Below are 27,870 nucleotides of genomic sequence, written 5' to 3'. Positions count from 1 at the left end.
TTAAAAAGGCAAATTCTTGGTACTCATCCATAATCCAAAACTTACAAACCATTTGTATTCAGACACTAACACCATCAGCCATCCACCTCGTCCAAACAAGAAAAACTAACATAAAATAATCTCTGAAATTGAACAAGCAACAAGATTCACACGCTCACAAACAAAAAAATGTGGAGGTCCGTTCTCCACGTATTTAATCTTGAGCATCTTTATCATCTTCCTCTTCATTCATCCAATAGAAGCAACTGCATTTGCTACAGCCTCTCCTGGAGGCGGATGATCAAATCGGCACGATGTTCCAAATTTGCAGGTCCCAGTCTTCATGTAGAAGGCACAAGCAGTTTCACCCTGCAATTTCCAGTCAATCACATTTGACACACACACACACACATATATATAACAATAAACTAATTATGTTTAATATTTAGCTGTATTGAACTGACTGAAATGACCAAAACGCTTTTAAAAGCAAATGATTTATCAAAATATATGATTGCTTTTTGAGTTAAAAAAGTTGCTCATTTTTCAAATTTAAATTTGTACACCTTTTTTACATTTTTCTAGTCTCAAAAGGTAATAATGTATTTTAAAAAATACTATTACTTTTAAATATGTGTGTAAGACAAGTACCACTCTTCTTGGGAACCCAGCAAGAGTCAGCTTCACAGGCGCTTGAACAGTGTTTGCTGATGCAATAGATGGCGCAGTCCTATCAATAGGGTGATGGAACCTGCACCTCTCCCCGAACTTGCACAATCCAGTTTTCATGTAGTACTACATTAACAGTTTACAAGCAAAATATAAGATAATACAAAGCATGGACATAAAGAAAGTGGTGACTTGTTCGACTTCCAACCATGACCGATGTACAGAACAATGAGACGTCATATCTATGCAAATTGGGAGCTATTATCAGATAAAAAGGCTGTTTCAGGCAGCCATACCCTAGAAAAACCCAGGATAATGTTGGGGTATTTGATTTTTCTCCAGAATGAAATATCCCTGTTCATCCAATTTTACTGGAGAACTGGGTGAATCCAAACATAGCCAGATACAGTGGGGTATAGGAGTGGCATCACAAACATCCAGGTAAGCCCCACATCATTCAAAAAATGGAAAGTGCTTTCGGGATCAATACGATTTTGAAATGTTAAATGGTGGAACACCTGACTACCCTACCGAGGACTTTACTAGCATGTCAGAGCCTCTGGGTGATGAACCTTGAAAACATCATAAAAGTAAACTACCTTAAAGCTAGCTGTTCATACATATACATAAAGACGAAATACTTACATCACATTCAAGCTCTCCGGGCCTCTGGGGATAAACAGTAGCACCCAAATTCACCTGCACCAACATAATCAGTTAAAAAAATGAAGCTGTCTCATAATGACCAAGACCTCATAAAATGCAAGATTTATCCATCACATAAATGGTATAATATAGAGAAATTCCAGGATTAAACAAGAAATTTTCCAAGTTAATTTATGCAGGTGAAGATCAAACCAGGGTTACCAAAAGCGCATGTACAGGTGGGGAAGCGTGCTTCCCCAAAACGTGCTTCGGAAGCACCCTTTTGAAATGGTAAGAGTGCTTCCCTTCAATAAGAATCGAGCTTCCCCTGTTTGGGAAGCTCGCTTCCCCTTCAATTAGCAATTTGGATCATGTTTTCTCTTGTAGGATCTGTTATATGGTTTTCTTTTTTGGTTTTTATAGTTTGGGAATATAATAAATAACTAAATATCGTGGGTGATCATTTTTATATGATGTTATGAACTAAATATAATGGCTGGGACTGGGATTCACTTTCATAAGAATTAAGTGTGGGGGGTCTGCAATGATGCATATATGGTGAACTCCTCACTTTGTTTGGACTTAAGGTTATGCTGGTCAAAACTCAAAAGCTGATGTATGAACAGGGAACATCAATAAATATACTGGGGGACTGTCTTATTTATGTGATTTTTCGATTCCCTTTCGATTCCTACTTGCTTCCTAGGTCACTTCTGATTCGCTTCCGAGACGATTCCTGGCTTGCTTTTAAGTCGTTCAGAGCTTCCCACTTCCTAAAATTTTGGAAGGGTTTCTTCCCGCTCCCCCAACAGGCAACTCTGGATCAAACCCTTTGAGTTTAAAAGGATTCAGTGTTCAAGTAAAAATACAAGGAATCCAGCAACTATCGGCAAGTTTGAAGTAGACAAAACTATTGGCAAGTTTGAAGTAGGCAAACCCATGCAAGTCCATGAATTTTGTGAAAGAGGCATTCAACCATATGAGCCAAATGTCAATTTCTATTAATACGAGGCTCAGCCTGCCCCATGGGTCTCTAAAGGTCCTCGACAGTTTGAACAACAATGGACATGACAGACAACATACCGTGATCCTAGATTAAAGAAAAATGAGGAATTAGTTTAGTTACCGCTGATTGAGGCAACCAAGGGTCAAGATTTGCCTGAGGCAGGGTAGCAACAACTGGATTCACAACTCCCAAGGGAACGGAAGAGTTGATAATTGCTTGGGCGAGAGCAGTTGGAGGATTGATAGCTGAATAATGTTCCACAAAAATGACAAGGTCAAGCATGAATAAAGAGAGTAACATCTTTAAGATATTCCAGTAAAATTCTGACCTATCTTGTCAGGATGATTAAAACGGCACGTTGCACCAAATTTGCAGCTGAACAACAAACACAAACATGCACGTCTCAATGAAAAATTATGCTTGCAAATGGAGATCCAGCTGAAACTTGAATGAAAAAATAAAAAAGAGTAGAACACAAACGAGAAAAGGCCTGAACCAAAGCCAGAACCTGCCAGTCTTGAGGTAGAACGGGCAATCAACTTCACCCTACAAGTACAACAGAAAATAAAATAAGAGCAGTTTAATCACCATTACCGCAGACAGCATTTTAATATAAATAATACACACTTTTAGCTTCAGGAAATCAATGTGCTTAAAAAAACAGAAATGTTTAAAATTTGCACATCCACCACTACAGCTAAGACATGCATTTGCATTTCCATATGCAACTAGTCTCAAAGACTATATGCTAAGTCAACAGCATTTAGTTTCATTTCATTTTTTTCTTCTTCACTTCATGGTTGTTTAGGTGATTGGTGGATCACCATGTTCAAGTCTTGATGAAAGCAACCTCTGACAACAATTAATACATCAAACAACACCAACCATAAGCACGAACAATTACATGCTGAGCAGAGACCAACTTAAAGATGCAAGAATGGTGCTTGAATACATCAATTTTAAACGTCACAAACACATTAAATCTTAACTAATAGACTAAATGCTAAGTCAACATCTCAACTAATCCTGTTTAAATGTCAGAAATGAAGAATTAGCAGATAAATAATTAAAAAAGTGGATCTATAACCAACATAACTTATTTCCTGAGAAGTCATAATATATAGAGATTACATTAGGAAATTTAGAAGGGGCCAAGTCCCAAAAGATATTACTTTAACATGTTTTTCAAAAGTTTCATTTAAAATGCTGCGCTTCATATTAACCTATGAATTAAATTTGTTATTACACACTAATCCCTTGCATAAATCAGGCGTGGAATGCATATACTAAAATATGTCAAGTCTTAACAAAGAGGTCCAATGTTGTTACATGAGTAACATTGGTTGCCAAAAGCGGCGCCTGGGTGCCGTGCCACCTAGGCAGCCTAGGCTTATGGGTCTAAGCAATAGGGCCCTATTTTTCCACCTAGGATGACTAGGTTGTCCTCGCCTAAGCCGCAGGAACATGGCTGTCTTTTTTTTGTCTCCTTAGTTTCTTTCTTTTCTTCTTTTTCTTCTTCCTTCCGACCCAAAAGCTTTCTTTTTTGTTATCTCATTTTCTTCTTCTTCTTTTGTTTTTCTTGTTTACCTTATTATTTTTTTCTTTCTCCTCCTTTCACCCCTCCGCCTTCTCTTTTTCTTCCTCTTCCTCTTCTTCTTCCTTTTTCCCTTTCTCTTTTTTTCCTTCATGTTTTTTTCTTTTTTCTTCTTCTTCCTCCTCTCACCCCTCCAGCACTCTCTTCTCTTTTATATCTTCCTTTTTCTCTGTTTTTTCTTTTTGTTGTTTACACGTATGCATATGTTTTTGACACACACACATATAAAATCTGTTTTTTCAGTTATATATATATATATATATGTGTGTGTGTGTGTGTGAAAACGGGGTTCATCATGTCCCCCTTTTTTTGTGTCAACGTTAAAACCGTCCAAAAACCAAAGTTTTAGGTGTTTTATGCTCAATTTCAAGTTGTCAACCATTAGATATGTTTATCAATACTTATTTATTAAGAAACAAGCTTTGTTTCAAATTGATTTGATGAAAAAATGTGAACATGTTATCATGAAATATCAATACATGATTTTTTTTGCCTCTTTAAAAAACACATTTGAGCGTAAAGATGCTTAATCAATTCCATGTTCTCTATTCAGCAACAATCATAAACACATCCAATGGTCTCTCTCTCTCTCTCTCTCTCTATATATATATATATATATATATATAGAGAGAGAGAGAGAGAGAGTAAATGGATGGTGTGCCCCAAATTTTGGTGTATGTTCAATACTATGCAATTTCATTGAATTTTGGGATATGTTACACTGAATTACACACTACATCCATAGTTATAATCATATGTTTGTTACTAAATTTAACTATTTATTGAAATATTTTTGCTTTTCTTGATGTTTTATTTTTTGGTCCTGCCTAGTCTTCGACTAGTCCTTTTAGGGGTCTTCTGCTTGGGCTCCGACTAGTGCTTTTGACAACTAAGTGACCAACATAAAGAAAAGCATGTCCAAGTCAACAATGAATCTCGTTTAAGCGGCCACAAATAAGAAATAGTCGCAATCAAAATCCACCTAACTTTTTAAAATTCTGTGCCTTTTTGAGAAATTAATATAATTTTAATTGATAAAAAATCAGAATAAAGTGTGTTCAAAACATGACGCTTTAATGCCATACGTGTTTACGAAAAAAGTGCAACCTGTAGATCAGATGTCAACATGAAGAATCACATGACAAATTTTCACAAAACAAATCATACCCCAAATAGAGTTACCTTGGGACAAAGTGACAACCCGACTTGATGGACACTAATACATGAAGAATCACATGACAAATTTTCACAAAACAAATCATACCCCAATTAGAGTTACCTTGGGACAAAGTGACAACCCGACTTGATGGACACTAATATATGTAGGGCTGAGAAACAAGACAAGCAGCTTGGTGTTTGGCTCGGATCCGCTCAAAAATTGAGCACGGCAAGCCAAGCTATGAGCCAGTTTGTTTAGGTAAATGAGCCAAGCAAGAACATATCAAGATCGATGGCTCATTTTACATATTAAATACTGTGTTTGTACATTTATTTTTTTAAATAAAATGAGCCAGCTCGGCTCGGCTAAAGCGAGCTCAAGCTTGAGTGTACCCTTAACGAGCCGGGCCTGAACAACCCAATCTCAGCTCGTCCAGCTCCCTAAATATATGGCATAACTCAGGTTAAGGAATGTAAAGGTGTAAGCATGTAAACATTCATAACCGAAATAAATAAAAAAGTGCACAGAAAAATCATCAGATAACAAGTAAAAAGTTTTACTGGTCGAATCGGTAACCCCTTGGAGTTGTGGAAAAGTGCAGGAGCAAAAGAAGAAACAGGTTGTACTGCCTCCTCAGTTTGAATCAGCGGCTTAGTTTTTTCAGCATGAAGATCAATTTCAGCTGTAGGTACGCTGTGATCTTTTGGATGATGAAATTTGCAACTAGCTCCAAATTTACATGTTCCAGTCTTCATATAGTACTGTAGTGCACAAAGAAATATTAACAATATAACAAATAGATAACATATAAAGGAAACAAAATTAACCACAATTAAAGAAGAAACACCAAAATAAACTGTCTTATACCGTGCATGTAGGCTCGGATGGTCTTTCCGGAAGCAAGGTTTTGTCAGTTGTCTCAATCTACATATAATCCATAAAAAACTCAAATTAAATGAACTTAAAAATTTTAACCAGTTCACAAGTGAAGCACAGAGAACAGTTTTTTGGATGGTTGAACTTACATTTGATGAAACTGGGGCTTCCAATCTATCTTTTGGATGGTTGAACTTGCACCGGAGAGCGTACTTGCATTTTTGTGTCTTCAAGAAATACTGAAATGCCCCAATAAAACAGTATCAAAATAGTTAGAGCACAAACATTTTGACAAGGAAAAGAATACAAGACTAATTACCACTAAAAACATTGAATTACATAAATTGAGATTACTTCACCCTTTCAGATGAAGATATACAAATGCACAAGCATGCACATCTGTGTGTGTGTGTCTGCACGATATGAAGTATGAAGCATGTATCATTTTGCAATATCCAAATTTGGTATTTCATTCAATGTCGTAAACAAGACATCATACATATGATACAATACTGTAAGCAATGGTACCATAACTCCACATAATACAATACACCTATATTCCTCGGTGTTGGACATGGGCATGAAGCATTAGGCATGTCGAACTTTGAAAAGTTACGTATTACGGCACACACATACATATCACTGTCACCGATATCAGCAATATTTTGAAAATATTGCAAGAAATACTGATATTTAAAGGCAGATGATATTAAAGGTAATATATCACGATATTTTCAAAATATCACCATAAGACAAATATCATGATATTATCGCAATATTTTTTGGAAAAAACTCTTTTTTATTTTAAGTTTGCATTTCCTATTTGTTTGTTTCTTTTATATTTTAAAACCTTTAAAACATGTTTATTTATATTTTTGGAAGAAAAATAATGCAAAACTTATTATGTTCTTAGCTTTTGTTGTTATTTATATTTTTTCAATTTTTTAAACACCCGAGATTTATCAACTTTTGAAAATTTCTCCGAGAAATACCCTCACCAACAAATTACCTTTAACGATACAGGTGACTATGATAGTATGATACACATATAAAAGAGAAAAATCGCAACAACCCCTCATCTTATAGTCAAAAAAAGATAAAAGAGAGAGAGAGAAGAAGAAGATACATATAGAGAGAGAGAGAGAAATGTGAGAAAAAATATAAAAAGGCCAATAGTTCTCAATTATAGGAACCCCTCATCATGACACGAAGTGAGAGAGAAACAGAGAGTCATATTGAAACCCAAGAAAATTAGAAAAAAAAACTGCATGAGAAAAACCAAAAATATCTAAATTGATAAAATCCTTGAAATTCAGATGGAAAATTGACATGGTCTTTTAGAAGATGAAACTTAGAAAGCTATTTGTGCTAGAGGTGGTTATTGTTTTTCATATAGTCAATACTTGAGAAAACAAAAGGTAGTTTATAAAATATCCGACACTTTTTAATTGTCTATACACCCACAAATGAAGTTCCAAACACTAAACGCACCATGTCCAATAGTGTTGGACGCTTTGAAGTTCGAAAATACATGAACAAGCCATTTTCAAGAAGCATTTGCATCGAACACGGCTGACAGGGAGATGCTAGATCTATAGGAGTGTCCTGGTAACATAGCAATACCCTTCACCCAAGAAAAGGCGATGTTACGGTACCATATCCCACAACAAGGCATGATTATCACATATTGTAAGATAAGGCTCGTTTTGGCAATGTATAATAACAAGACAGTTCCATAACAAATGTGACATTATTAATGTTCCATAAGTATTGACTAAGCTCATGGAACATGGTCATTGCTTATTATAGTGAATATGCATGAGGAAGAGGGAGAGGAAGGAAACAAATTTAAGGAATATCCATTATTTTCTGTTGTCATCATCATGATTGATGAAAGTTATTAATAAGAGATGCCAAGAAAATCTCCTATCATTATTTAAAATGTTGTACTTAATATGTACTAAAATTTGACAAAAAAAACCTTTATTTGCAATTATTTATAATATGTTTCATTACCGTCCTGATCAGGCTGATTTGCTCTTCGCCTCTTATTATGAACATGTTATAAAGCAGTCTTACTATAGTATGTTTGCAAATTATGCTTGTTTACACTGTTGATATTTTGTCTTATTAAATACTCTATCATTCTATTTATCCTCTAACTAGTGTTCATATATTTTTTCACATGATCATAACTTTTAGGGCATGTTTGGTTAGATCACATGAGACTTACTCATTTAAATGAGAGACTGATTCTCATATGGCCCCAAATCTCAGGATCAACCAAACATGAGATTTGGGGCTGAAGTGAGATTTCGAAATCACTTCACCCATGAGATTTCGAATACCACGGGTGAGGCTGTAATTTTGAATCACATGATTCGAAATCACATTGGCGAGCCTCAAGAAGGTTGCCATTGGAACGTTGGGGTTTGGGTTTCCTCCAGATGCAGTGGCACACCGAAGCACCTGCATCTCGCCGGAATCAATGATCGACACCCAGGAGCGGGAGAGTCGAGTGGTGGAGCTTGCAGGTATGTGTTGGAGCTCACCAGACCTCCATTCTGGCAAGGACCATTGCCCTCCCTGCAAGCCAACTAGAGGTGGAGCTCGAGCAGGGATTCTGGTAATGGCTTTTTTTATGCATCAACTCCAGTAATGACATATGCATCAACTCCAGTAATGACAGCCAGGGGATCCCGCCGGAGTGCCACCTCTAGCGAGCTCCACCGCCCCTCATCTGGAACTCAAACAGGGGCTCTGCCGGAGAGCCCTGTTTTAGTTTATCTATTTTGTTCTTTGGTGCTGCAGCCACGCGATTGACTGAGGTCCGGCGAGCTCCACCACAAGCTCTGTGACCCAACAGGGGGTGCCTTCCCTGTTTCGGTTTATGTCTTTTTTTTCAGTTGCAGCCACCCGGAGGAATGGCAGTCAGGACGGAGCTCGCCGGAGGTGGCAGTCCAGTGAAATCCACCTCGCCACAACGGCAACCCAAAAAGCGAATCTCATGCAAATGAGATTCCTTTCCTCACACCTGTCACAGGGACTCAACCAACTGGGTGCCGCACCAGCGTGACATAGCCTCACACTAAACAAACATGGGAATTGGAATCACATGAGATTCCAGATCATGTGATTTTGAATCTCATGAGATTCCAAATCTCATGTGATTTATTTTCATTTTTTTAAAACATACCCTTAGTTATATCCAAAAAATTAAATTTTGAACTTTTTTTATTTTGAACATTTTAAAAATTTTAGAAAATAATAGTTTAAATTACTAATTCATTTTTCTGCCCTTACAACATAGTAAGATAAATTCCTCACTTGGAACTTTCCAACACACACTACAATATGCTTTTCACAGAATCCCGGACAGCATTATCCAATGAAAATACTAGCTGTTGAGAACTGTCAACAAAAAAAGTGTTGCTCTTTCATCTCCACTTGAATCCATAATAACAAGTGCAATGGTTTCAACTAATTTTCAAGACCTAAAGAACTTGACATCATGCATTATCAGCATCTTGGCTTTCAAAAGTTTCTACTTTTCTTTTCTTTTCTTTTCTTATCTATCTAATTTTTTTAGCATACAACAACAACAACAACTACGCCTTCATCCCAAAACAATTGGGGATCTAATTTTTTTAGCATATTTTTCAAAAATATTAACTTTGGTTCTTAATTTAAGAGCGAGAGAGAGAGATGTGCCAACTTATTTGTTATCAGAAATTTATGATGGGAACCTTTAAATTGAAAGAAAGTCCATCCTTTATTTTTCATATCAGCAAGGTGTCAATAAACTTTTTTTTTATTTCATAAGAGATAAGTATTAGCTTTCAATATAAAATCTTCTATATCTGTATTATATAGGTGTAATATATTTCCCTTAATAAAGAATTATTACCTATTTGTACTAAAAGAAAAATAAGGGAATCACTTTCACCCCTCAAACATAACTTGTTACATCTTGTTGCATCATCATCTTTTGAGTATTATTGCTTACAGAGCATGGAGAGAGAGAGAGAGAGATGAATAAGATAGCTTCCCTTTTCTTATCAGGGGGAGAAAAGCTCACATTTTAAGTGAAAAGGGAAAAGGAAACTCCTATCTAATTAAAAAATATCAATATCAGAGGTCATTTCATTGGCATTTCCTTCATCTATTCTGTCTCTCCCATCAAATTGGTAGTCACCAAAGCTGTTACCTTTTATTTTCTGAAATTAGTCAATCACACTTTTTTTCTATCTTGCCGATATAATTGAGCTAAACTCCGCCTGTGTATAACTGTTTAGTTATACACTGCCGGTCCCAAGCCCGGATAAAGGAGGAGGGTTGCGGTAGGCCAGTGACAGCCAGCATAAAAACTTAGTCACACCCTATGAATATGAACTAATATGAGAATTTCGTTGGGGCGTTTCCCTACTAAGTGACGTGTTGTACTCTATAGGCCCGGAGGCAGTGATAAATGGGCAAGGATTGCTAGGTCATCGCCCAGAATCGACGCGTCACACCGGCGCCCGGGTGTGATGTTAAATAGGCAAGGGTTCCCTCACTTTGTTGGATGGGTGGGGGTAAAGAAGATACTTCAAGACCATAAAATTAGGTTAGCCACTGGGAACATAGGGTCTTTAACTGGTAAGTTGGGAGAGACAGTAGATGTTATGTGTAGGAGAAAGATGGATATTTTATGTCTACAAGAGACCAAATGGGTAGGTCAGAAAGCAAAAGTGATAGAACCTTGGGGATATAAGATTTAGTATACAGGAATAAATAGGAATAGAAATGGAGTAGGGATTGTTATTAGTCGTGAGTTTAAAGATAATGTAGTTGAGGTCCGTAGGAAGGGGAATAGGATTTTACTTATTAAATTAGTATTAGGTACGGATATTATTAATATTATTAGTTTTTATGCACCTAAAGTAGGTTTAGATGATTCCATTAAGCGTCAATTTTGGGAAGATTTAGATAGAGTAGTACAAGGGATATCTTATGGAGAAAAGATTTGCATCGACGGTGACCTTAATGGACATATCGACATTAGTAGGGATGGATTTGAGAGTATCCATGGAGGCTATGGTATAGGAGAAAAAAACGAAAGTGGAGAAAGGATTTAAGATTTTGGTTTGTCCTATGATATGATCTTAGCAAACACTTGTTTAGGAAGAGGGAGTCTCGCCTAGTAACATTTAAAAGTGGGGTAAATACGAGTCAGATAGATTTTTCTACTTAGAAAGAGAGATAGGGGTTGTTGCATCGATTGTAAGGTTATACCGGGAGAAAGTGTAGCTACACAACATAGAGTCTTAATTTTAGATCTGCAAAAGAGATAGACATAGGATAGATCCTAGAATTAAGTAGTGGGCATTGAAAGGAGCTAAACAAAGAATGTTTGTAGAGCAGGTAGTTAAGGAAGTTGATTAGTGTCTCGAAGAGGATTCAGAATCAATGTGGAATAAGATAGCGGGTGGCATGAGAAAGGTGGCTAAGGAGGTATTGGGTGAGTCTAAAGGCAGTGCACCGCTAAGTAAGGATACTTCATGGTGGAACGAGGATGTAAAATTAGCTATTAAGGTTAAAAAAGAGTGTTATAGAAATCTAAGTAAGAGTCGTGATAATGAGAATTTGGATAAGTATATAATAGCAAAGAAGGAAGCTAAAAAAGTAGCTCAAAATGTGAAGGATAAGGTATATAAGAAGATTTATGACAAGTTGGATACCAAAGAGGGCGAGAAGGATATTTATATGCTTACGAAGATGACAGATAGGAAATCGAGGGATCTGGGTATGGTTAGATGTATCAAAGATGAAACGCAAAGGGTTTTAGTCAAAGATGAGGAGATTAAGGAGAGATGGAAAGATTATTTTGATAAGCTATTTAATGGAAGTCATGCTTAGGATCTTGAAGACTTCTCCATTCCTTTTCATGAGATGAATTGTGACTTCATGTGCAAGATTCAAAAGAAAGAAATTGCAGAGGCTTTGAAGAAAATGAAATCAAGAAGGGCAGTTGGCCCAGATGGTATACCTATCGAGGCTTGGAAATGCTTGGGTGAGAAAGGTTTAGAATGGTTGACAAATCTTTTTAACAAGATTTGGCAGACAAATAAGATGCCTAATGAGTGGAGGAAGAGTACTTTGGTGCATCTATATAAGAATAAGGGTGATATACAAGATTGCACAAACTATCGTAGTATAAAACTCATGAGTCATACTATGAAACTTTGAGAGGGGGTGATTGAGTATAGGTTGAGGAAGGTTGTCATGATATCGGAGAATCAATTTGGTTTTATGCCTAAAAGATCAACTATGGAAGTTATACATCTTAGACAACTTATTAAGAGATATAGAGAGAGGAACAAAGATTTGCATATAGTTTTTATTGATTTGGAGAAAGCATACGATAGAGTACATAGGGATGTTCTCTGGTGGACAATGATGAAGAAAGGTGTTTCTCTCACGTACATTAGTATAATTAAAGATATGTACGAAGGAGTAGTAATCAATGTCCACACTTGTGGAGGGGTGACAACCAATTTTCCTATAACCATTGGGTTACATCAAGGATCTGCATTAAGTCCTTTCCTATTTGCTACAGTGATGGATGAGCTTACGAGATCAATTCAAGAAAATGTGCCATGGTGTACGTTATTTGTTGATAATATTGTTTTGATCGATGAGTCTAGAGTTGGGGTTAACGCTGAGTTAGAATTATGGTGACAGACATTGAAAGCGAGAGGTTTTAAGTTGAGCAAAAGTAAGACAGAATATATGGAATGTCGGTTTAGTAAGCAACAAAAGTAGTGATGGGAGTGTAGTGAAGCTTGGTGAGCAAGAAATACCGTTGGATGACTGTTTCAAATATTTGGGATCTATCATTCAAAAGTATGGAGAAATTGATAGAGATGTAAATCATAGGATAAAGGTTGGGTGAATGAAATGGAAAAGTGTAACTGGAGTGTTGTGCGATCGTAGAATGACATTACGGTTGAAGGAGAAGTTTTATAGGACGATAATTAGGCTTGTTTTACTATATGGTACGGAATGTTGGGCTGCCAAGAGACATCATATTCAAAAAATGAGTGTAGCGGAGGTGCGTATGCTTAGATGGATGTGTGAAAATACAATAAAAAATAAGATTCAAAACGAGGAGATACGTAAGAAGGTAGGTGTTGCATCCATTGAAAATAAGATAAGAGAGAATCGTTTACGGTGGTTTGGACATATTCGGCGAAGGCCTAATGATGCTCCAGTCAGAAGGATGGAGAAATGAAAAAATATATTAGTTAAAAGAGGTCGGGGTAGGCCTAAGAAGACTTGGATGGAGATGATAGGAAAGGATATGAATGCTTTGAACCTCACCGGCGACATGGCATTGGATAGAAATGAGTGGAGGAGAAGGATTCATGTGGAAGACCCAAAATGATTTTCTTTTTTGGTTCATATCGCCGACCCCAATTGTTTTGGGATGAAGGCGTAGTTGTTGTTGTTGTTGTTGTTGTTGTTGTTGTTGCATATAATTGAGCTAATCTCAGAAATCCAGATTGACATTATTTCTATTTCATTTATTTTTTGCTCTATTTGGCAACTACCTTTTTTGTTTCTCTACATTTGACCAGAACAACTTATTAGAAACATCCATTCAGATGAACAAATATTTTAGTAACTTGTAAATTTCTAACGATCAACAATCTATCCATATATGGATAAATTTCAATACTACTAAAACAGAGGAAAAGATAACAAAAAGATAAAGAAGGAAGTTTTATATATTACAGGACAATCAGGTTCTCCAGGCCTCTCTGGTAGTGATTCACTGGAAACAAAAGGAATCTGCAAATGCAACAAGACTATTAGCCAACACATACACGTTAACATTATTTAAATGCTTGTAAGCAGATCAAAGAGATGAAAGCCACTTGTATTCTATGAAGAAGAATTTATTCACATACAGAATGTTGAAGAATTGGGAGAATCTTCAGATGAAAATTGGAAGGAAAAAAGAAAAGAAAAGCAAGATCCAAGAAATAAACACATGATGTCTAGATAACCAAAATAAAGTAGAGTTATGGGTCAAGATGCCGAACCTCTCTCTCTCTCTCTCTCTCTCTCTCTCTCTCTCTCTCTCTCTCTCTCTCTCTCTCTCTCTGTGTGTGTGTGTGTGTCTACAGTATGTACGATCTAGTTGGAAAATCATAGGTGCAAATTGTATTCACTCAATCTGACATTATAGATGTGTTCAACCTATTTTATTTGTTAGAAAACATACCTCGGATCATATTTGATTGACATAAAAATATGACTTCTGAGTGCACCATTGATTTTTGAAGCCCATGAAAAACCTGCTTGCATGGTGCAAATACCTATTTTCTATTAAAAAAACTTTGTAGATCATATATATATATATATATATCCACCAAAAAAGTCGACAAAAGTGGTGTTCTCTACTAGATTGTATGTATAAACTTGTATCAGCAATATAAAAATTTAAGATAATTCAAAATTTCTGAAAATATAGCAATAATATTGTGGTATGTATATATTTATGATATTTTCCTTTTACAATATTTTTGAAACATCAATTATATCAAAGTGATGCATGTGCATGTCAGTCCCACTTTGATTGAAAGCCCAAAACTGGATCGCATAACCTTCATATTTCTACTCGTCTCCCTAAAAGTCTTCATTGATTTCCTCCATTTCCTGGTTCTTCCAACAAATAGCTCAGATTGAAACTAAAGCCATTAACTCCCTGGAAGACATGCCTAAACCATTTTAATTATTGTCATTTCATTGATGTTAGTTCCAAATATTCTGTAATGCATTTGTATTCATTATTAGCCAAGTTTTCTCTGATATATATATATATATATATGTTCCTAAATATCCATCCAGATATGCATCTTAATTGCATGCACTCATCTTTCTTTCACTTCTCCAATACCCATCAAGAATCCAGAATCAGTCTTGCTGCAAGCATGTAAGCAAGAGGCACCTGCTTACTGAGAAACATACCACCACCTTGTCCAATTCATCTGCCTAAACACATAGAAGGGCATGATTCCAGCAGGCATATTTGACAAGTAAAAGGAAAAGGCAGCTTTATGGAAGTCACAGCAGGCATACTTTTACATAATTATTTGCACATATAGTGTTTTTTACTCCAAAATCCGTTAAGAATAAGTTGCATTATGTACATAATGCAGGGGTATTTTTGTCTTTTAAGTCATTTTGGGATACATATACACTTCATCATTGTATACAACTACAAGAACACTTATGTACATTATCTTTTTATGCTAACAGGAGATGCCAGCCCTAGGAGGCCCTGAGGACGTCCATTTTGATTATCGTTGTTCCTTCCTCCTATCTTTTGTTTCATTGTCATCTCTTCTACAAGCTCGATGAGCCTTCAAATGATATTAGAAAAAGTGGCAAGTCACAAATCACGTCAAGACTGCTGAATTCCTTCTTTAGTCGTTACTTGATATCTTTTAACATTTCCCATCTTTTTTTCCTTCTTTTCACTTTAAGTTTCTCCAAAGAAAAAAAACAGAATTAATATCACACTTGTTCCCCTCCAAACGAATATACATTTTCCCAAAAAAGTTCCCCTTCCAAACGAATATACATTTCCCCAAAAAAAGTCCATTTAATCACCAATATCATCAGACAATCTGATTGATATATTTTCAAACCAAAAAAGGTGTCAATCACTAGTGTCATCATATTGCTGACATCAGCCTGTCACTGGCTGACAGCTGTCTCCAATCAAGGTCAACCTATAGTCATTCCTTTACCTTCACTGAATCCTATTTAAAAATATATATACATACACATGTTAACTGATTGAGAAGCATGATTCGTCAAACTTCATAGCATGAAAAAAGAAAATTATACCTTCAATCAGTAGTCATGACTGGACGGGGCATGCACATGAATCAATCATCATGCCTCAGGAATTAATGTCTAAATAAGATGCCAAGGAATGAGAGAGCAATCAACAAGTGACCAACATTCTGATTGAGCAGAAAATGTGGTTGTGCCAGTTTTGATTGTTACAGGTGCTACATGCCTAAGTATCAGCCACTATCTCTATTCCTGTTCATTTCATTCTAAGGTATCACAGCCATTTAACAATGTGCAGTCCTATGCACCTTCATCTTGGGCCCTTTTGTCTGAAATGGAGGCTCTAATAGGTGTGGATTCACAGCATTTAATCTTTGTGGCCCCATTTTCTTATGAAAAAAGGGTTGCATATCATCCTCTGGGAAACACTTTTGCACAGAATAAGCCTCTCATATAAAAGAACCATCCCGTCCCCAGCATTGTAAAAAAACACACCCTTCAAGAACTTCATATCGAGTAAATACATGCTAACAGGAGAAAGAACATATCTTTACATCTTGAATAAAGCTCCTTCATTGTTTTGGTGGTCTTCTACACCATGTAATGCTCTTGTCTGAGGTGGAGCACTCCAATAAAGAGGTCCAACTATGGCATCGCCATCTTCGATATTGTAATTTTGGTTGTGGAATCAAATAGGTCACGGCCCTACAAAAGGCATGAGTCGCATGACTCACATGATGTGTGGGGATTCTACACCAATACTACTATGTTATTTAAGTGGATGATTGTACTCAGTTTACATCAATCTACTTTTTCAGATCTGAAGACCAACTAGAAATGATGTATTATCGTATTGGAATCTGTATCAGAAGGGCTGGCAATATGGGTGTATCATACCGTATCATGTTGTAAGATAGAGAAAATCCACTTTAAAAATCTCAAAAAATAAAAATTATATTAAAAAAATAAAAAAAAAACTTTAAAAGCAGTCATAGATTTAAATAAAAAGAAAAAGAAATCAAATTCAATCATTATGAACAATTAAACATACACATGTACAACTATAACATGAGAAACGATATTGTAACAAATTAACAAATCAAAAGGTTTACTATTAAAGAGTCATATTAGATAACAATCAAAAGAACAAAGTTTTGAGTAAACAAACTATATCAATCACATAATTCAAAAATAAAATATAACATAAAATAACCATAAAAGAAGGTAATAGGTCATTTCATAAGTAGTAAGCATTAAAACAAACAAGTTTCATAATGTCTCCCATTAGTTCATTTCACTAATTACAATAATCACAAAAGTTGAATAATGTGTGATCTTCCATAATTACACTTTTTCTTTCTTGTCTTCACTAATCACCATAAATTAAGAAGAAATTTCTACTTTTTTGTTCTTATAGCTTATGAAATAAGTGAATAGGACTCAACTAGATCCTTATGTAAATAGTTGTCATTAAAAGCGAGAAAATATCCAAAATAAATTACCTAAAAAATTTCAACAAAAAATTATAAAAAAACAGCCTTATGTTACGACACAACAATGTATTGTACATCACGGTGTCATACGGTCTGATATGTATACACTGCAATACTATGATACACCGTATCAAATCATAGATACAATATGATAACAATTAGACCAAATGATATCCATCTTTAAAAGGTTCAAGTCTAACGCAAACACAATTTTCTCGAAACTCTTTAACTCTATGGAGTAATGGTAGAAGTGAATATGTATTTAATGTCTATGCCAATTTTTTGTAAAACAATATTTTTTTGTACAATATATATTGCCCTAAGACATAAAAACAAAATGGCATCATCAAAGATTGCACTCACTACGACGAAAGATGCTAAATAAAGGCTAGGTCTCTGTATTGAGCCATTTCACATAGTTGTGCACCTCATTAATTGCATTCTTTTGACTGTTGAATGCAGATACTCGTCATTTCTTACTTTATAGTGATTGTCCTGATTATTCTCACTAACGCACATTTGGGTGCAAGTGTTTCATGCATATTGATTTTTTGCAAATAAAATTTGCTCCTAAGAGCAAGTTTGCTAGTTTATTGGTTGACAATGAAATTATGAATACAAGGGGTATTGATGTTAGGATTTGGGGGTGAAATGTGTCCTTATTTCTAAGCATGTTGTATTTTGTGAAAATGTATGTTAGATTCAACTAATTAAAATAACCAAAACACCCTTAAAATACATGGATACCTTTTGGGGTAAAATGAGAATTTTTTGGAAAAAAACAAAAAGTCAAAACACATTGTTTAAAAAGTGACAAAATATAGTTTACTAATTTGAATTTGAAAAGTGAAAACCTTGACTAACAATCCATTTTCAAAAATACAATTGTTTTCAAGGGTGTTATGGTCAATCAGTTGACTGTTGCTAACATTAAGCCTTATATATATATATATATATATATATATATATATATATATATATATACATATATATATACATATATATATATTAAATTGAAGTATAGCAGGTACCAAGATAACCACGAGCTGACAACATGAACTCTGCAACTCATAACCTACAATTATAAAAACCAATAAGCCTGCAATTTAAGATGGGATTGCTATTCTACCCTGATTACCATATCTAGGACAACACGCTGACTTTCTTCAATAAAGGATCAATTCAGCAATTAATCCAAGATGAGCTGTAACTCAAGCTTATGCAAAACAGGTCATATGACCAGGTTGCCTTGTTTTGTTAAGTTGTATGTAGATATAACATGAAAAGTTCCATTATTCGCCACACAGGGAAAACGGTCATACACAAATTAGCATACAAAAAAATGAAATAAGATATATAATAAATATATTTACATTTAAAATAAAATAGAGTTGGAAAAGTAACAAATTGTAACACATAAAAGAGCAGGATATAACAATTCAAGCTCTTATGCTGAGTTAAGAAAGAGCATTCAAGATACTGTTGAATACCAACCAACTTGTTCACATACATACTACATAATACATATTGCTATAGCTTTGTAGGTTTTACGGCGAAAGCTGAAATGTATAATCTCAAACTATTTAATGATGTAGGATATTAGAGAGATACAAGGCATACTGTACAAGTGCAGGGGTGCCATAAAATAAGGAAAACTAAAACTAAATTACAATAATAGGAAAGAAACGTGGATTTATCATCACAATTTTCAAAAGATACCGTTACAAGATATAATATATATTATACAAACAAAATAAAGTTCACCTCTTTCCAGTCTGGGATCCCACCCTCAGGAACCCAAAGAGGATGATCGAACTTGCATGTATCTCCAAACTTACAGGTTCTGGTCAACATATAATGAGCACAATCCTTCTCTCCTGGGCGCTGAGGATAAACAGGAAGACCGCTTGCACTTTCAATTCTAAGGCGCTTGGCCAAAGGATTTGTAGAAAACATAGCTTCACTTTGTGCAATACTGTTATGAGTTCCCAATACATTCTGGTGGTACAAAGCTATATGTAGATAATAGAGAGAAAATATCATAAGAAACAGGATTTTTATATATTTGATAATAATAGTAATATATATAGAACTATCTGCTCAAATTTGATTAGTTTCCAGAGTTCTATCTTTAATGAAAGTACAAACATTAAACCCTAATCAACATATGGTATAATACCAGAAACCGGTTTAAAACTTAGAAGCAATAACATAGCAACAGAAAAATTTTATTAGCAATTTCATTGCCATTACCAGTACATGAATATATAAAAATATCAAGTTTTTCAGTAGAGAAAATACGACTTGCATATGAAAATATACATCTTACAGAAAGAGGGCACATTCATGTTTCAGTTACCTTTGCTCTCGCTGAATCCTGGTTGTGTTGTACTTATATTCCTTTAAATTGATAAATTGAAAGATATTTCAAGAATATAAAATTATGCCTATACAGCTACTAAGTATTGGTCCTGAACACTGAGAAGCAACTTTCTAGTAGGCAGCTCAAGCATTTCCGCTCATTTGAAGAATTTGCATAGTATCAAAAGAAGCACAATATATAAAACAAATCACCCCTAAGATAGATGGAGAGAAAGAAACCAGAAGCACCCGGACGTGTATGTGTTTGTTGGTGTGTTTTGGGGAGAGGTGGGGCAGATAAACAAGCACTACATGAACCAGTCAAAGTATGTTTCTGTTTAATAAGTGTATGCCCCATGAAAGCAGGGCCCACTCAAGCGTGATATTGGTAGTGCACACCCCTCGATGGAGGAATCATGCTTCCCCTTAAAGATCACACATCCCCTATGCAACCTGAAAGTACAAGGATCTTTTTTGGTAAAAAGACTGGGAAAAAATGCACTTAAGTAAAATATCGCTCCCAAGTTGCTTATTGCTTCCATTACCACTTCCATGTCACTTCCTACTCACTTCTCTTAATGCTTCTCAAATTCTTAGATTTTGCACATTAGGCCATATCTGAATCGCTCACTTTCACCTCATTTGGACATCACTAATTGCAGTATTGCACCCACTACTTGCTCTAGCAACTGTGGGCAAACTACATGCCTAATCAAATGGATCAGAGCTATACCCCATAGATATTGTACTCCTACCACTTCACAATATTGCCTGATTCGGTATTCGAATCAGATATTTCAAAGACTAGCCATGTTTCTACACCCTATAGTTGCTATTCATATTATACAAATTCAGCTACAAATGCATAAAAGGAAAAGCCAAAGATATTCATGTTCCCTATTTTATCCAACTTAGTCCAAACTTCTAGCATATGGTGAAGTCATGTTCGACCTTCTACAACGATGTTCTCTAATCATGCATTGAAGTAAAGTCCAAAAGAGATTGTCATCAGTTTTTTTTTGCTTTTTTGAAAGAAAGGAAAATGGTATCATTAATAGAAATATAAGTATGCACGGTGAAGGAATCACTCAATAAGAGCCTACTAAGCTGTTGCTTTAAGAGGAAAAGTAGGGCCCAACTAGGACAGATCAGTTGTCGGTCATCTACCAGCCAACATTTCCAAATGAATCTCCAGCTCACTAATCCCTATAAAAAATAGGACCCCAAAACAAACAGGATGTGCATTTTTCCTCAACAAACAAAGAATGCATCCGCTTGCCCTTTGAACTCCTTTCCTCCTCAAACTTATTTGAGTGTTCCCTTATCCAAAGAGAATAACCACAGAAATGACTTATCTCGGTGAAGGACCTGGCCGCTGTATGTATGTATGTATGTGTGTGTGTATATATATACACACACACACACACATATATATATATACATGAGAAGGTGGTAGTTGCTAACCATTTTTCTAGCTAACCGGGTTTTGGAAGGGATTTTTTCATGTTTTCCTTAAATCTGACTGTACAGATGTGTTCAATATGGTTAATTTACTAGGGAACGACACTTGGATCAAGTTTTTTCGATAAAAACATGATTTTTTAAGCCTTGAATATTTAAGAAATCTTATACCATTGATTTTTAAACCTTATGAAAACCTACCTATGTATAGGAATCAGATGATTCAAGACTTTATACGTATAAAATCAAGCATGTAGAATACATCTGTAAAGTCAAATTTAAGGGAAAACATGGGAAAAAACCATCAAAAACCCGGTAAGTTGGCGGTTTGCTAGAAAAGTGGTTAGCAGCTACCACCTTCTCATATATATATTTATCATAGTCACAGATATTTTCAAAATATAGCAATATTAAAGTTGTAAAATGGAAAAACGATATTACAGGTAAAATATTGTCATTTTGTATAAATTGTGATGTTATCATGAATATATCGCTCTCGTAGAACCTCAACAAATAAGTTCAGAAAAAAAACCAATTTTATAGGACAATTTTTTTTAAATGCTGTTAATTTTCCAGATTAAAAAAATGTCCCTAGAGTCCAAAACCCATTGCTTTTTGTGTAAAAATCAAATCAAAACACAGTTTTCTTTGAAATCTTGAGTGGTTGTGTTTTCTTTATGGATTTAATATTTCTTGAAAAGAAAAGTTTTTTAACACTGCCCAAAAGATACAAAAATATTTTTTGATTAAAAATGCAAACCCAATGTGAAATCATCCATAACAATTGAGATTTGTGGATGATTTTAACAGATTAAGTAGGTGATGCAATATTGTACCTCCAAGTTCATGATAGGGACATTTTGGGAGTTTTTTCAAAAATATTAGTTTAAGGATATTTCACGATTTTAGAAAAGGAGGATGTATATGTCGTTAGTAGTTTTTTTAAGGGTACTTTTGGTATCTTAGTTTTTTAAAAGACTCCTTATGGTTTTAATGTAAAGGGGATAGAGTTGGGTCTCGACTCTCGATAGAAGAGGGTTTCGATCGTTGCCTTGCGACAGGGGAAGAAAGGAGCAAAAAAGTAAAGGAAGAGAAGAAGGAAAGGAAGAAAAGAAGGAAAGAGGAAGGGAAAGAAAGAAGGAAAAAGGGGAAGAAAGAAGGAAGGAGTGAGGAGAAAAAAGAAAGGGAGGAGGGTGCATTGAAGTAAGGGGGAAGAAGAGAAAAACAAGGAAGAAAGAAGAGAAGAAAAGGAGGGAAGAGAAAAGGGGAAATGCCTAAAAAATGAATTTTGGCAGTATGGAGAAAACCTAGGAGGTGGAAAAGTGTTATGTAACTATTGCAAAACAGAATATTCAGGAGAAATCACTCGGTTTAAGTAGCATTTGGCTGGAATCAGCAAAGAAGATGTGAAAGCATGTAAAGGAGCTTCAGACTTGGTAAAAGATATGGCAGTTGCAGCATGTCAAGAGGTGGAGAAACCATGTCTTGCATGGATGCAGCAAGTGGACAAGGGAGTACTTAATCATTGAGTACCACTTTTAGCAAGCTTCTTTCTTCTTCTTCATTAGGGGGCATTCAGAAAACAATGCCTGGAATATGGAAAAAGCAAGAAAAGAAACACACTACATTAATAGTCTTATGTTTTTATGTTCACAATCTGCCTTTTAATTTGTTAAGATCTCTAGGGTTCAAAAAATTGCTTATTGCAATTGGTAATCATGGCCCTGGTTACAAAGAAGGGAAACCAGCTTTTACCCACAAAACTGAGTGACTTGATATTTGTACGCATGAACACACTCATGAAAAACAAGGTTCAAGAGATAGAAAAGTTCAATCCATGTGCAATTGATATTGATACGATTAATTTTGAGGAAGTAGATATAGAAGGTGGAGAAGTCTATGAAAGTGAAGATTAAGATGATGTACGGAGACAATCAAGCAATGAAGATGGCTCGGACTCGGACTCTTATTATGATGATAATTTTAATAATGCTTGTATGTATTTTCTTTCTCTCAGTTTATATTGGAGATTATGATGATGTCAAGTCTTAAGAACCTTGCAAGACATTATAAATTGGAAGTCTAATCTTTACTATCTAGTCTAGTGCAATGCTTAAGATCAATCATTTCCTCATATTTAGGTTGTTTGTCACGTTGTTTATGTCATATTATGGCTCCTTTGCTTTACAACTATTTTTTTTAAATCTCAAGATTTATTGAAAAACCTATCATACCCAGATGTTATACCTTGCCGAGATATAGCTGATACCGATATTTGTGACTATGATATATATATATACATATATACATATATATATATATATTCAAAACAACTTCAGCATGGCTCCAATAGAGATCTATAAAAGAATGTGATTGTGAAGTACCCAATCTGCAAATAACCCATTGCATTCAGTTTATTTGGTCTCACCTAGTCTAATTTCAGCAAGAAATCGCATCCTTTCTAACAAGTTATCCATTTCATGTCTTTAAGATTCCTTTTGAAGGTTCCACTGCAGCTGATTTTATTTAGGAAAAACATCTCTCTGTTAGGCTTTGCTTTCATGTTTTATACCTTTTTCAAAAAAAATCAAAGTTAGTCCTCTCCCTGTGTGTATGAAAATTATGAAGTCAATCTCCTATTATGGTCATCAAACTATACCTAAATTATTTATTTTTCTGCTTCATGAATAATAAATTAACAAGAGTACTCGCTCATAACTAAGAAAATAGTAAATTTTCTTATCTTTTAATTTCAATAATGAACTTGTTTTCTTACAACAAAGATTTTGCACAGCACATGAAGTCACATTCTGTATCTTTTATAAATCATTTTTTCTAGCGTTTCATTGTTTGAACTATTTAGTTTTCATAATACTTTTTAATTATCTATACTTTAGTTACAGATTCTTTTTTTATGATGTGTTTAAAACTTTTTTTAACACAATAAGTTTCATAAATAGTTCATTGGCAAATGCATGATATATCCTAGAAAGAAGAGCTTCAGCTATTTCTTACTGGTTGAAACATTTTGGCTAAATTAGTCAGTACTTTATACAATGTATCAATAAAACCACTACAAGGAAAGGGGTGGTTTTCTTAAATCCTAGAAGAATAATTAACACAAGAAAAATTACAAGCAAGTTTCCTGTAAAAGTTCAAACCATGTGTCATATGAAAAAGAAGGGAAAAATCAACATCCCTTTCCTAAAGAAACATAATGGTCAAGCACAAAGTGAACACATCTGTGTGCATCTTTATAATAGTCTCCTCTCCATAGCAACAAACAAGATAAGATAAATCGAGAGAAACAGTAACTGGGAAATTGAGATACTTTTTTATGGAAAGAAAGAAAGTTAAAGTAAAATAGTGACAAGAAATCACCAAACCAAAGGCAACAATGCAAAGGAAATAAAGAGCAAAGGAATATAAAATGGAATCAAAGACAAAACAGTCAGCTCCGATGTCCTAATCTATTCCGTAACTTGGTATTATTCCGTTTCCCAACATCAAAAAGTCAAATATGTGCCTGAATACTCCCATGAATCTTCCTTGCCTGTAAAAGTTCTTTTATTTCTCACACCATGCATACCACCAGGCCAAGAATATACAACACCACCACACAACTTTCCATTTCCTTCCTTTACCATTAAACCGTGGTGCAATGAAAGCTTGTCTTAAGGTGGTGATCTACCAGTCCTGCTTGGGGTTCCAGTCCTGCCACACCAAACGGATCAAAGTAGAAAAGAAGGTGTGTGACCCAAACAGGTAGAAAGAGTTCTCTTCACTTGTGTTGCACATGTGGCACATACTAGAAAGTTAGAAGCTGCTTCTTTTAAAATTTTCGTGAGCTAATACCCTATCCAATGAGAGTAACCACACAAATGCCACTGCTCCCTGATTAGGGTGAGGCTCAATAATATTTTCCTTGCAAAGGTGCATTCAAGGGTTCCAGCAATAACCTGTAGCAGGATCTTGCTATGAATATCCCGCTCTTTGCACAGTTCAAAACAACCTTATCTCCATTGGTATTAGGAAAAAGATTAACAAGGATCTGCTGTAATCTATTCACTCATCCAGCTAACTCAATGATAAGTTACTCAACCAGCAATTCCCAACTTTGATTATTTAATACCTTCTTCAATATCAAACCTGAGATGTGTAGGAAATCTACTCTGCAAATAGCCATCAACAGCCCATGGATCAATTGGACAGCTGGTTTCAAACCAGTTCTGAATATTATTGAGATCTTATCCTTAAAGTCCTCCACATGGTACACCAGCCCTTCCATAAGCCCGAGTATTTTCTCCCCTTGAGAGACCCATTTCACTTAGAAGGAAAACCCAATACTGTATCTACTTTTAACCAAATATGTCCACCAACAATCCTCCATCATAAGTTTCCACCACCATGTCATAAAAAAGGCTTTATTCATCATTCCCAATCTTCTAAATCCAAGGATCGCTCTTTTTGGCTAAGTGTATCTTCTTTCCTTTGATAAATCCCTTCAATAAGAGTGATGCAAAAATTTTGGATAGCCGCTTCTCCATCTAATTAACTGAAAAATAGAACGCAGATAGGAAGGGATATTTCCTAAGATATGTTTGATCATAGTAGGTCCACCAGCGAATGAGACATACCCAGACATCCTGGATTTCATCTTCCACATTCTCCCAATGCTTAGGCCTGGAGATACCATTGAATGTTCACTCCCAGGCATTTCAATACCGCACATCCAAAGATGGCTGCTGGTTGTTTTTTGAGAGGTTCCTCCAACATAACCAGCTCACTTTTGGCCGCATTATTATGCAGTATGCTGAAGAAAAATAGCACAGCAATAGCCAGATTCTCCAAATTTTCTATTTCTCTACCTCATCAAGGACCAACAAAATCATTGGCAAAAAGTGAATGAATGGGGGTGCCCCCTGCATCTCAACCCCATAATAAATCCATTCAAGGTCACTTTTTAAAAGTGCATGCAAACCTTCGCAAGCAATATCGAAGGACAGGGGAGAGAGTGAATCACCTTGTCTTATCCCTTTCCCCAAAGGAAACTCGGAAAATGAGATGTTATACAAGCATGATGGTGACAAAGCAAACAGAAAGTTACGACTCGAACACCCTACCAGCTAACAGTCAATACTCACTTTCGAGCAGAATAATGATATGTAGGCATATTGTGACGTAGACCTTTTTGGTCAATTTGATGGCTTAGTGTAAAGAATGTATGATGAGCAACTTGGTAACTCTATTACCCCTAATGCGACTAGTACACAAGTATGCAAAGGAAACCCTACTAACGTAACGAAAGCTCCAAGTAAAATGTTTCGTTGCTTTCTTCAAATAACTTTCATACCCAACCACGAAGAAAATAAAGCAAAATAAGGGTCAACTTAGCACATGAATATGTTCATACTCAAGATACTCCAAAAAAAATGTGTGGGAACGCCACCAATCAAGGCAGCCAATCTTCAAAAAACTGAGGAACAAAAGGATAGTGCTAGCCTTAAATAAGCAAGATTATGAAAAAAAAACGTAAAAAGATCACCCAATGCATTCACAATCACGCCAAGAAACTGGAAAACAAGCATAGTTTAGGTTGTGGGACATTCATGTAATTTCCAGAAATTAGTGAAACCAACTCAAGCAATCCATGTGAAAGAAACAAAGAGAAAGAGAGTTAGCCCTAACATTTTCATGAAGGATACTGAATAGCCAAATCTACAGCAAATAACGACACAGATACGTGAATTTGCAGCCATAATGCGTAAAAAAACTACCAAAACCTTCCAAAGTAACAGAACAATTCACCGAATAAAAACAGAGGAATTCACAAGCGAAAAAAAAGAAGAAAAAAGGGTTCGCTACCTTCAGCGGGCCGCTTCAAGCCCGCCCCAGACGACTCGACTCCGGGCGGCGGCAGCACACTGCGGTTGTCCAACCCATGCCAGGACGTCTGCGAATAGAGAGTCGGAGTCATCGGCCTCGCCGAGTAGCTCCCGAGTCCGGAGATCTCTCTGCCGGAGTACCTCAAACTATCAGCGTACAACGAAGACTTATCCAACATAGAGTACCTCGAATCGGAGGAGAAGAGAGGGCGATCGGAGGAGTGGAAACGAGAGGACGACAGAAGCGAGGCGTCCGAGCCGTAAGGGTCGGCGACGGAACCGGCGCCCGTCAAACGCGAAGAGTAGACGGACGAGAGCCCCGAGGTTCCGTAACCCTGATCGTAGCCGTAGAGATGGCTCGCCATCGCCGGCAAAACCTAGAGTTGCAGATCCGAAAAAACAGCACGCCCCAAAATCGAAGAGAGAGAGAGAGAGAGAGAGAGAGAGAGAGAGAAACCCTAACCCTAGAGGAAACGGACGTCGTTTCCCTCTTTTATGGCGAAAAAACAGCGAATCTCACGAATTCGGTATCGGGATTTTATCGGTGCGACAACGCGTAGCAATAAAATATAACCTTTTTATTTTATCGGAAGAATATCTGAAATGTAGCGTTTAGAATATAAAAAAGATATATTGAAGAAAAAACTCGAGTGATGTAAAAATTTTAGCGGTATTTTATGTGTTGGAAGAATGGTTTTTATTTATTCTTAAAAATATCGGCTATATTTGTTGAATAGAAGAAGATGCAAATGGATCGAATATGGGCTGGATCGTTGATGGTCCAGATAGCCATTATCTGAACCATACTGACAAAACGTGTGTTTTGGGTAAATATCGGCAGCCAAATTCTCGTGATAAATTGGAAATTTTTATTGTTCTCACCTTTTTGGCAA

At 35.8% G+C, this 27,870-nt stretch overlaps 1 protein-coding gene across 1 annotated transcript; it reads right to left on the bottom strand.

Annotated features, from left to right (window-relative positions):
* On the bottom strand, window positions 1-27,444 carry LOC149836886 (zinc finger CCCH domain-containing protein 8-like). The gene is made up of 12 exons (XM_090005640.1): window positions 26,958-27,444; window positions 19,035-19,282; window positions 13,705-13,761; window positions 6,078-6,167; window positions 5,920-5,976; window positions 5,613-5,813; window positions 2,808-2,845; window positions 2,628-2,674; window positions 2,420-2,544; window positions 1,294-1,347; window positions 631-774; window positions 1-348 (listed from the first exon to the last, which is right to left on the bottom strand). The coding sequence occupies exons 1-12, from the start codon at window positions 27,340-27,342 to the stop codon at window positions 229-231; spliced, it is 1,566 nt and encodes a 521-aa protein (XP_089861766.1). The 5' UTR covers window positions 27,343-27,444; the 3' UTR covers window positions 1-228.
* Between the last annotated feature and the right edge of the window lie 426 nt (window positions 27,445-27,870).

This window comes from Nuphar pumila, chromosome 5, assembly GCF_984573655.1.
Source record: "Nuphar pumila chromosome 5, dmNupPumi1.hap1.1, whole genome shotgun sequence".
NCBI lineage: Eukaryota > Viridiplantae > Streptophyta > Magnoliopsida > Nymphaeales > Nymphaeaceae > Nuphar > Nuphar pumila.
This window is presented reverse-complemented; position numbering and strand designations above follow the sequence as displayed.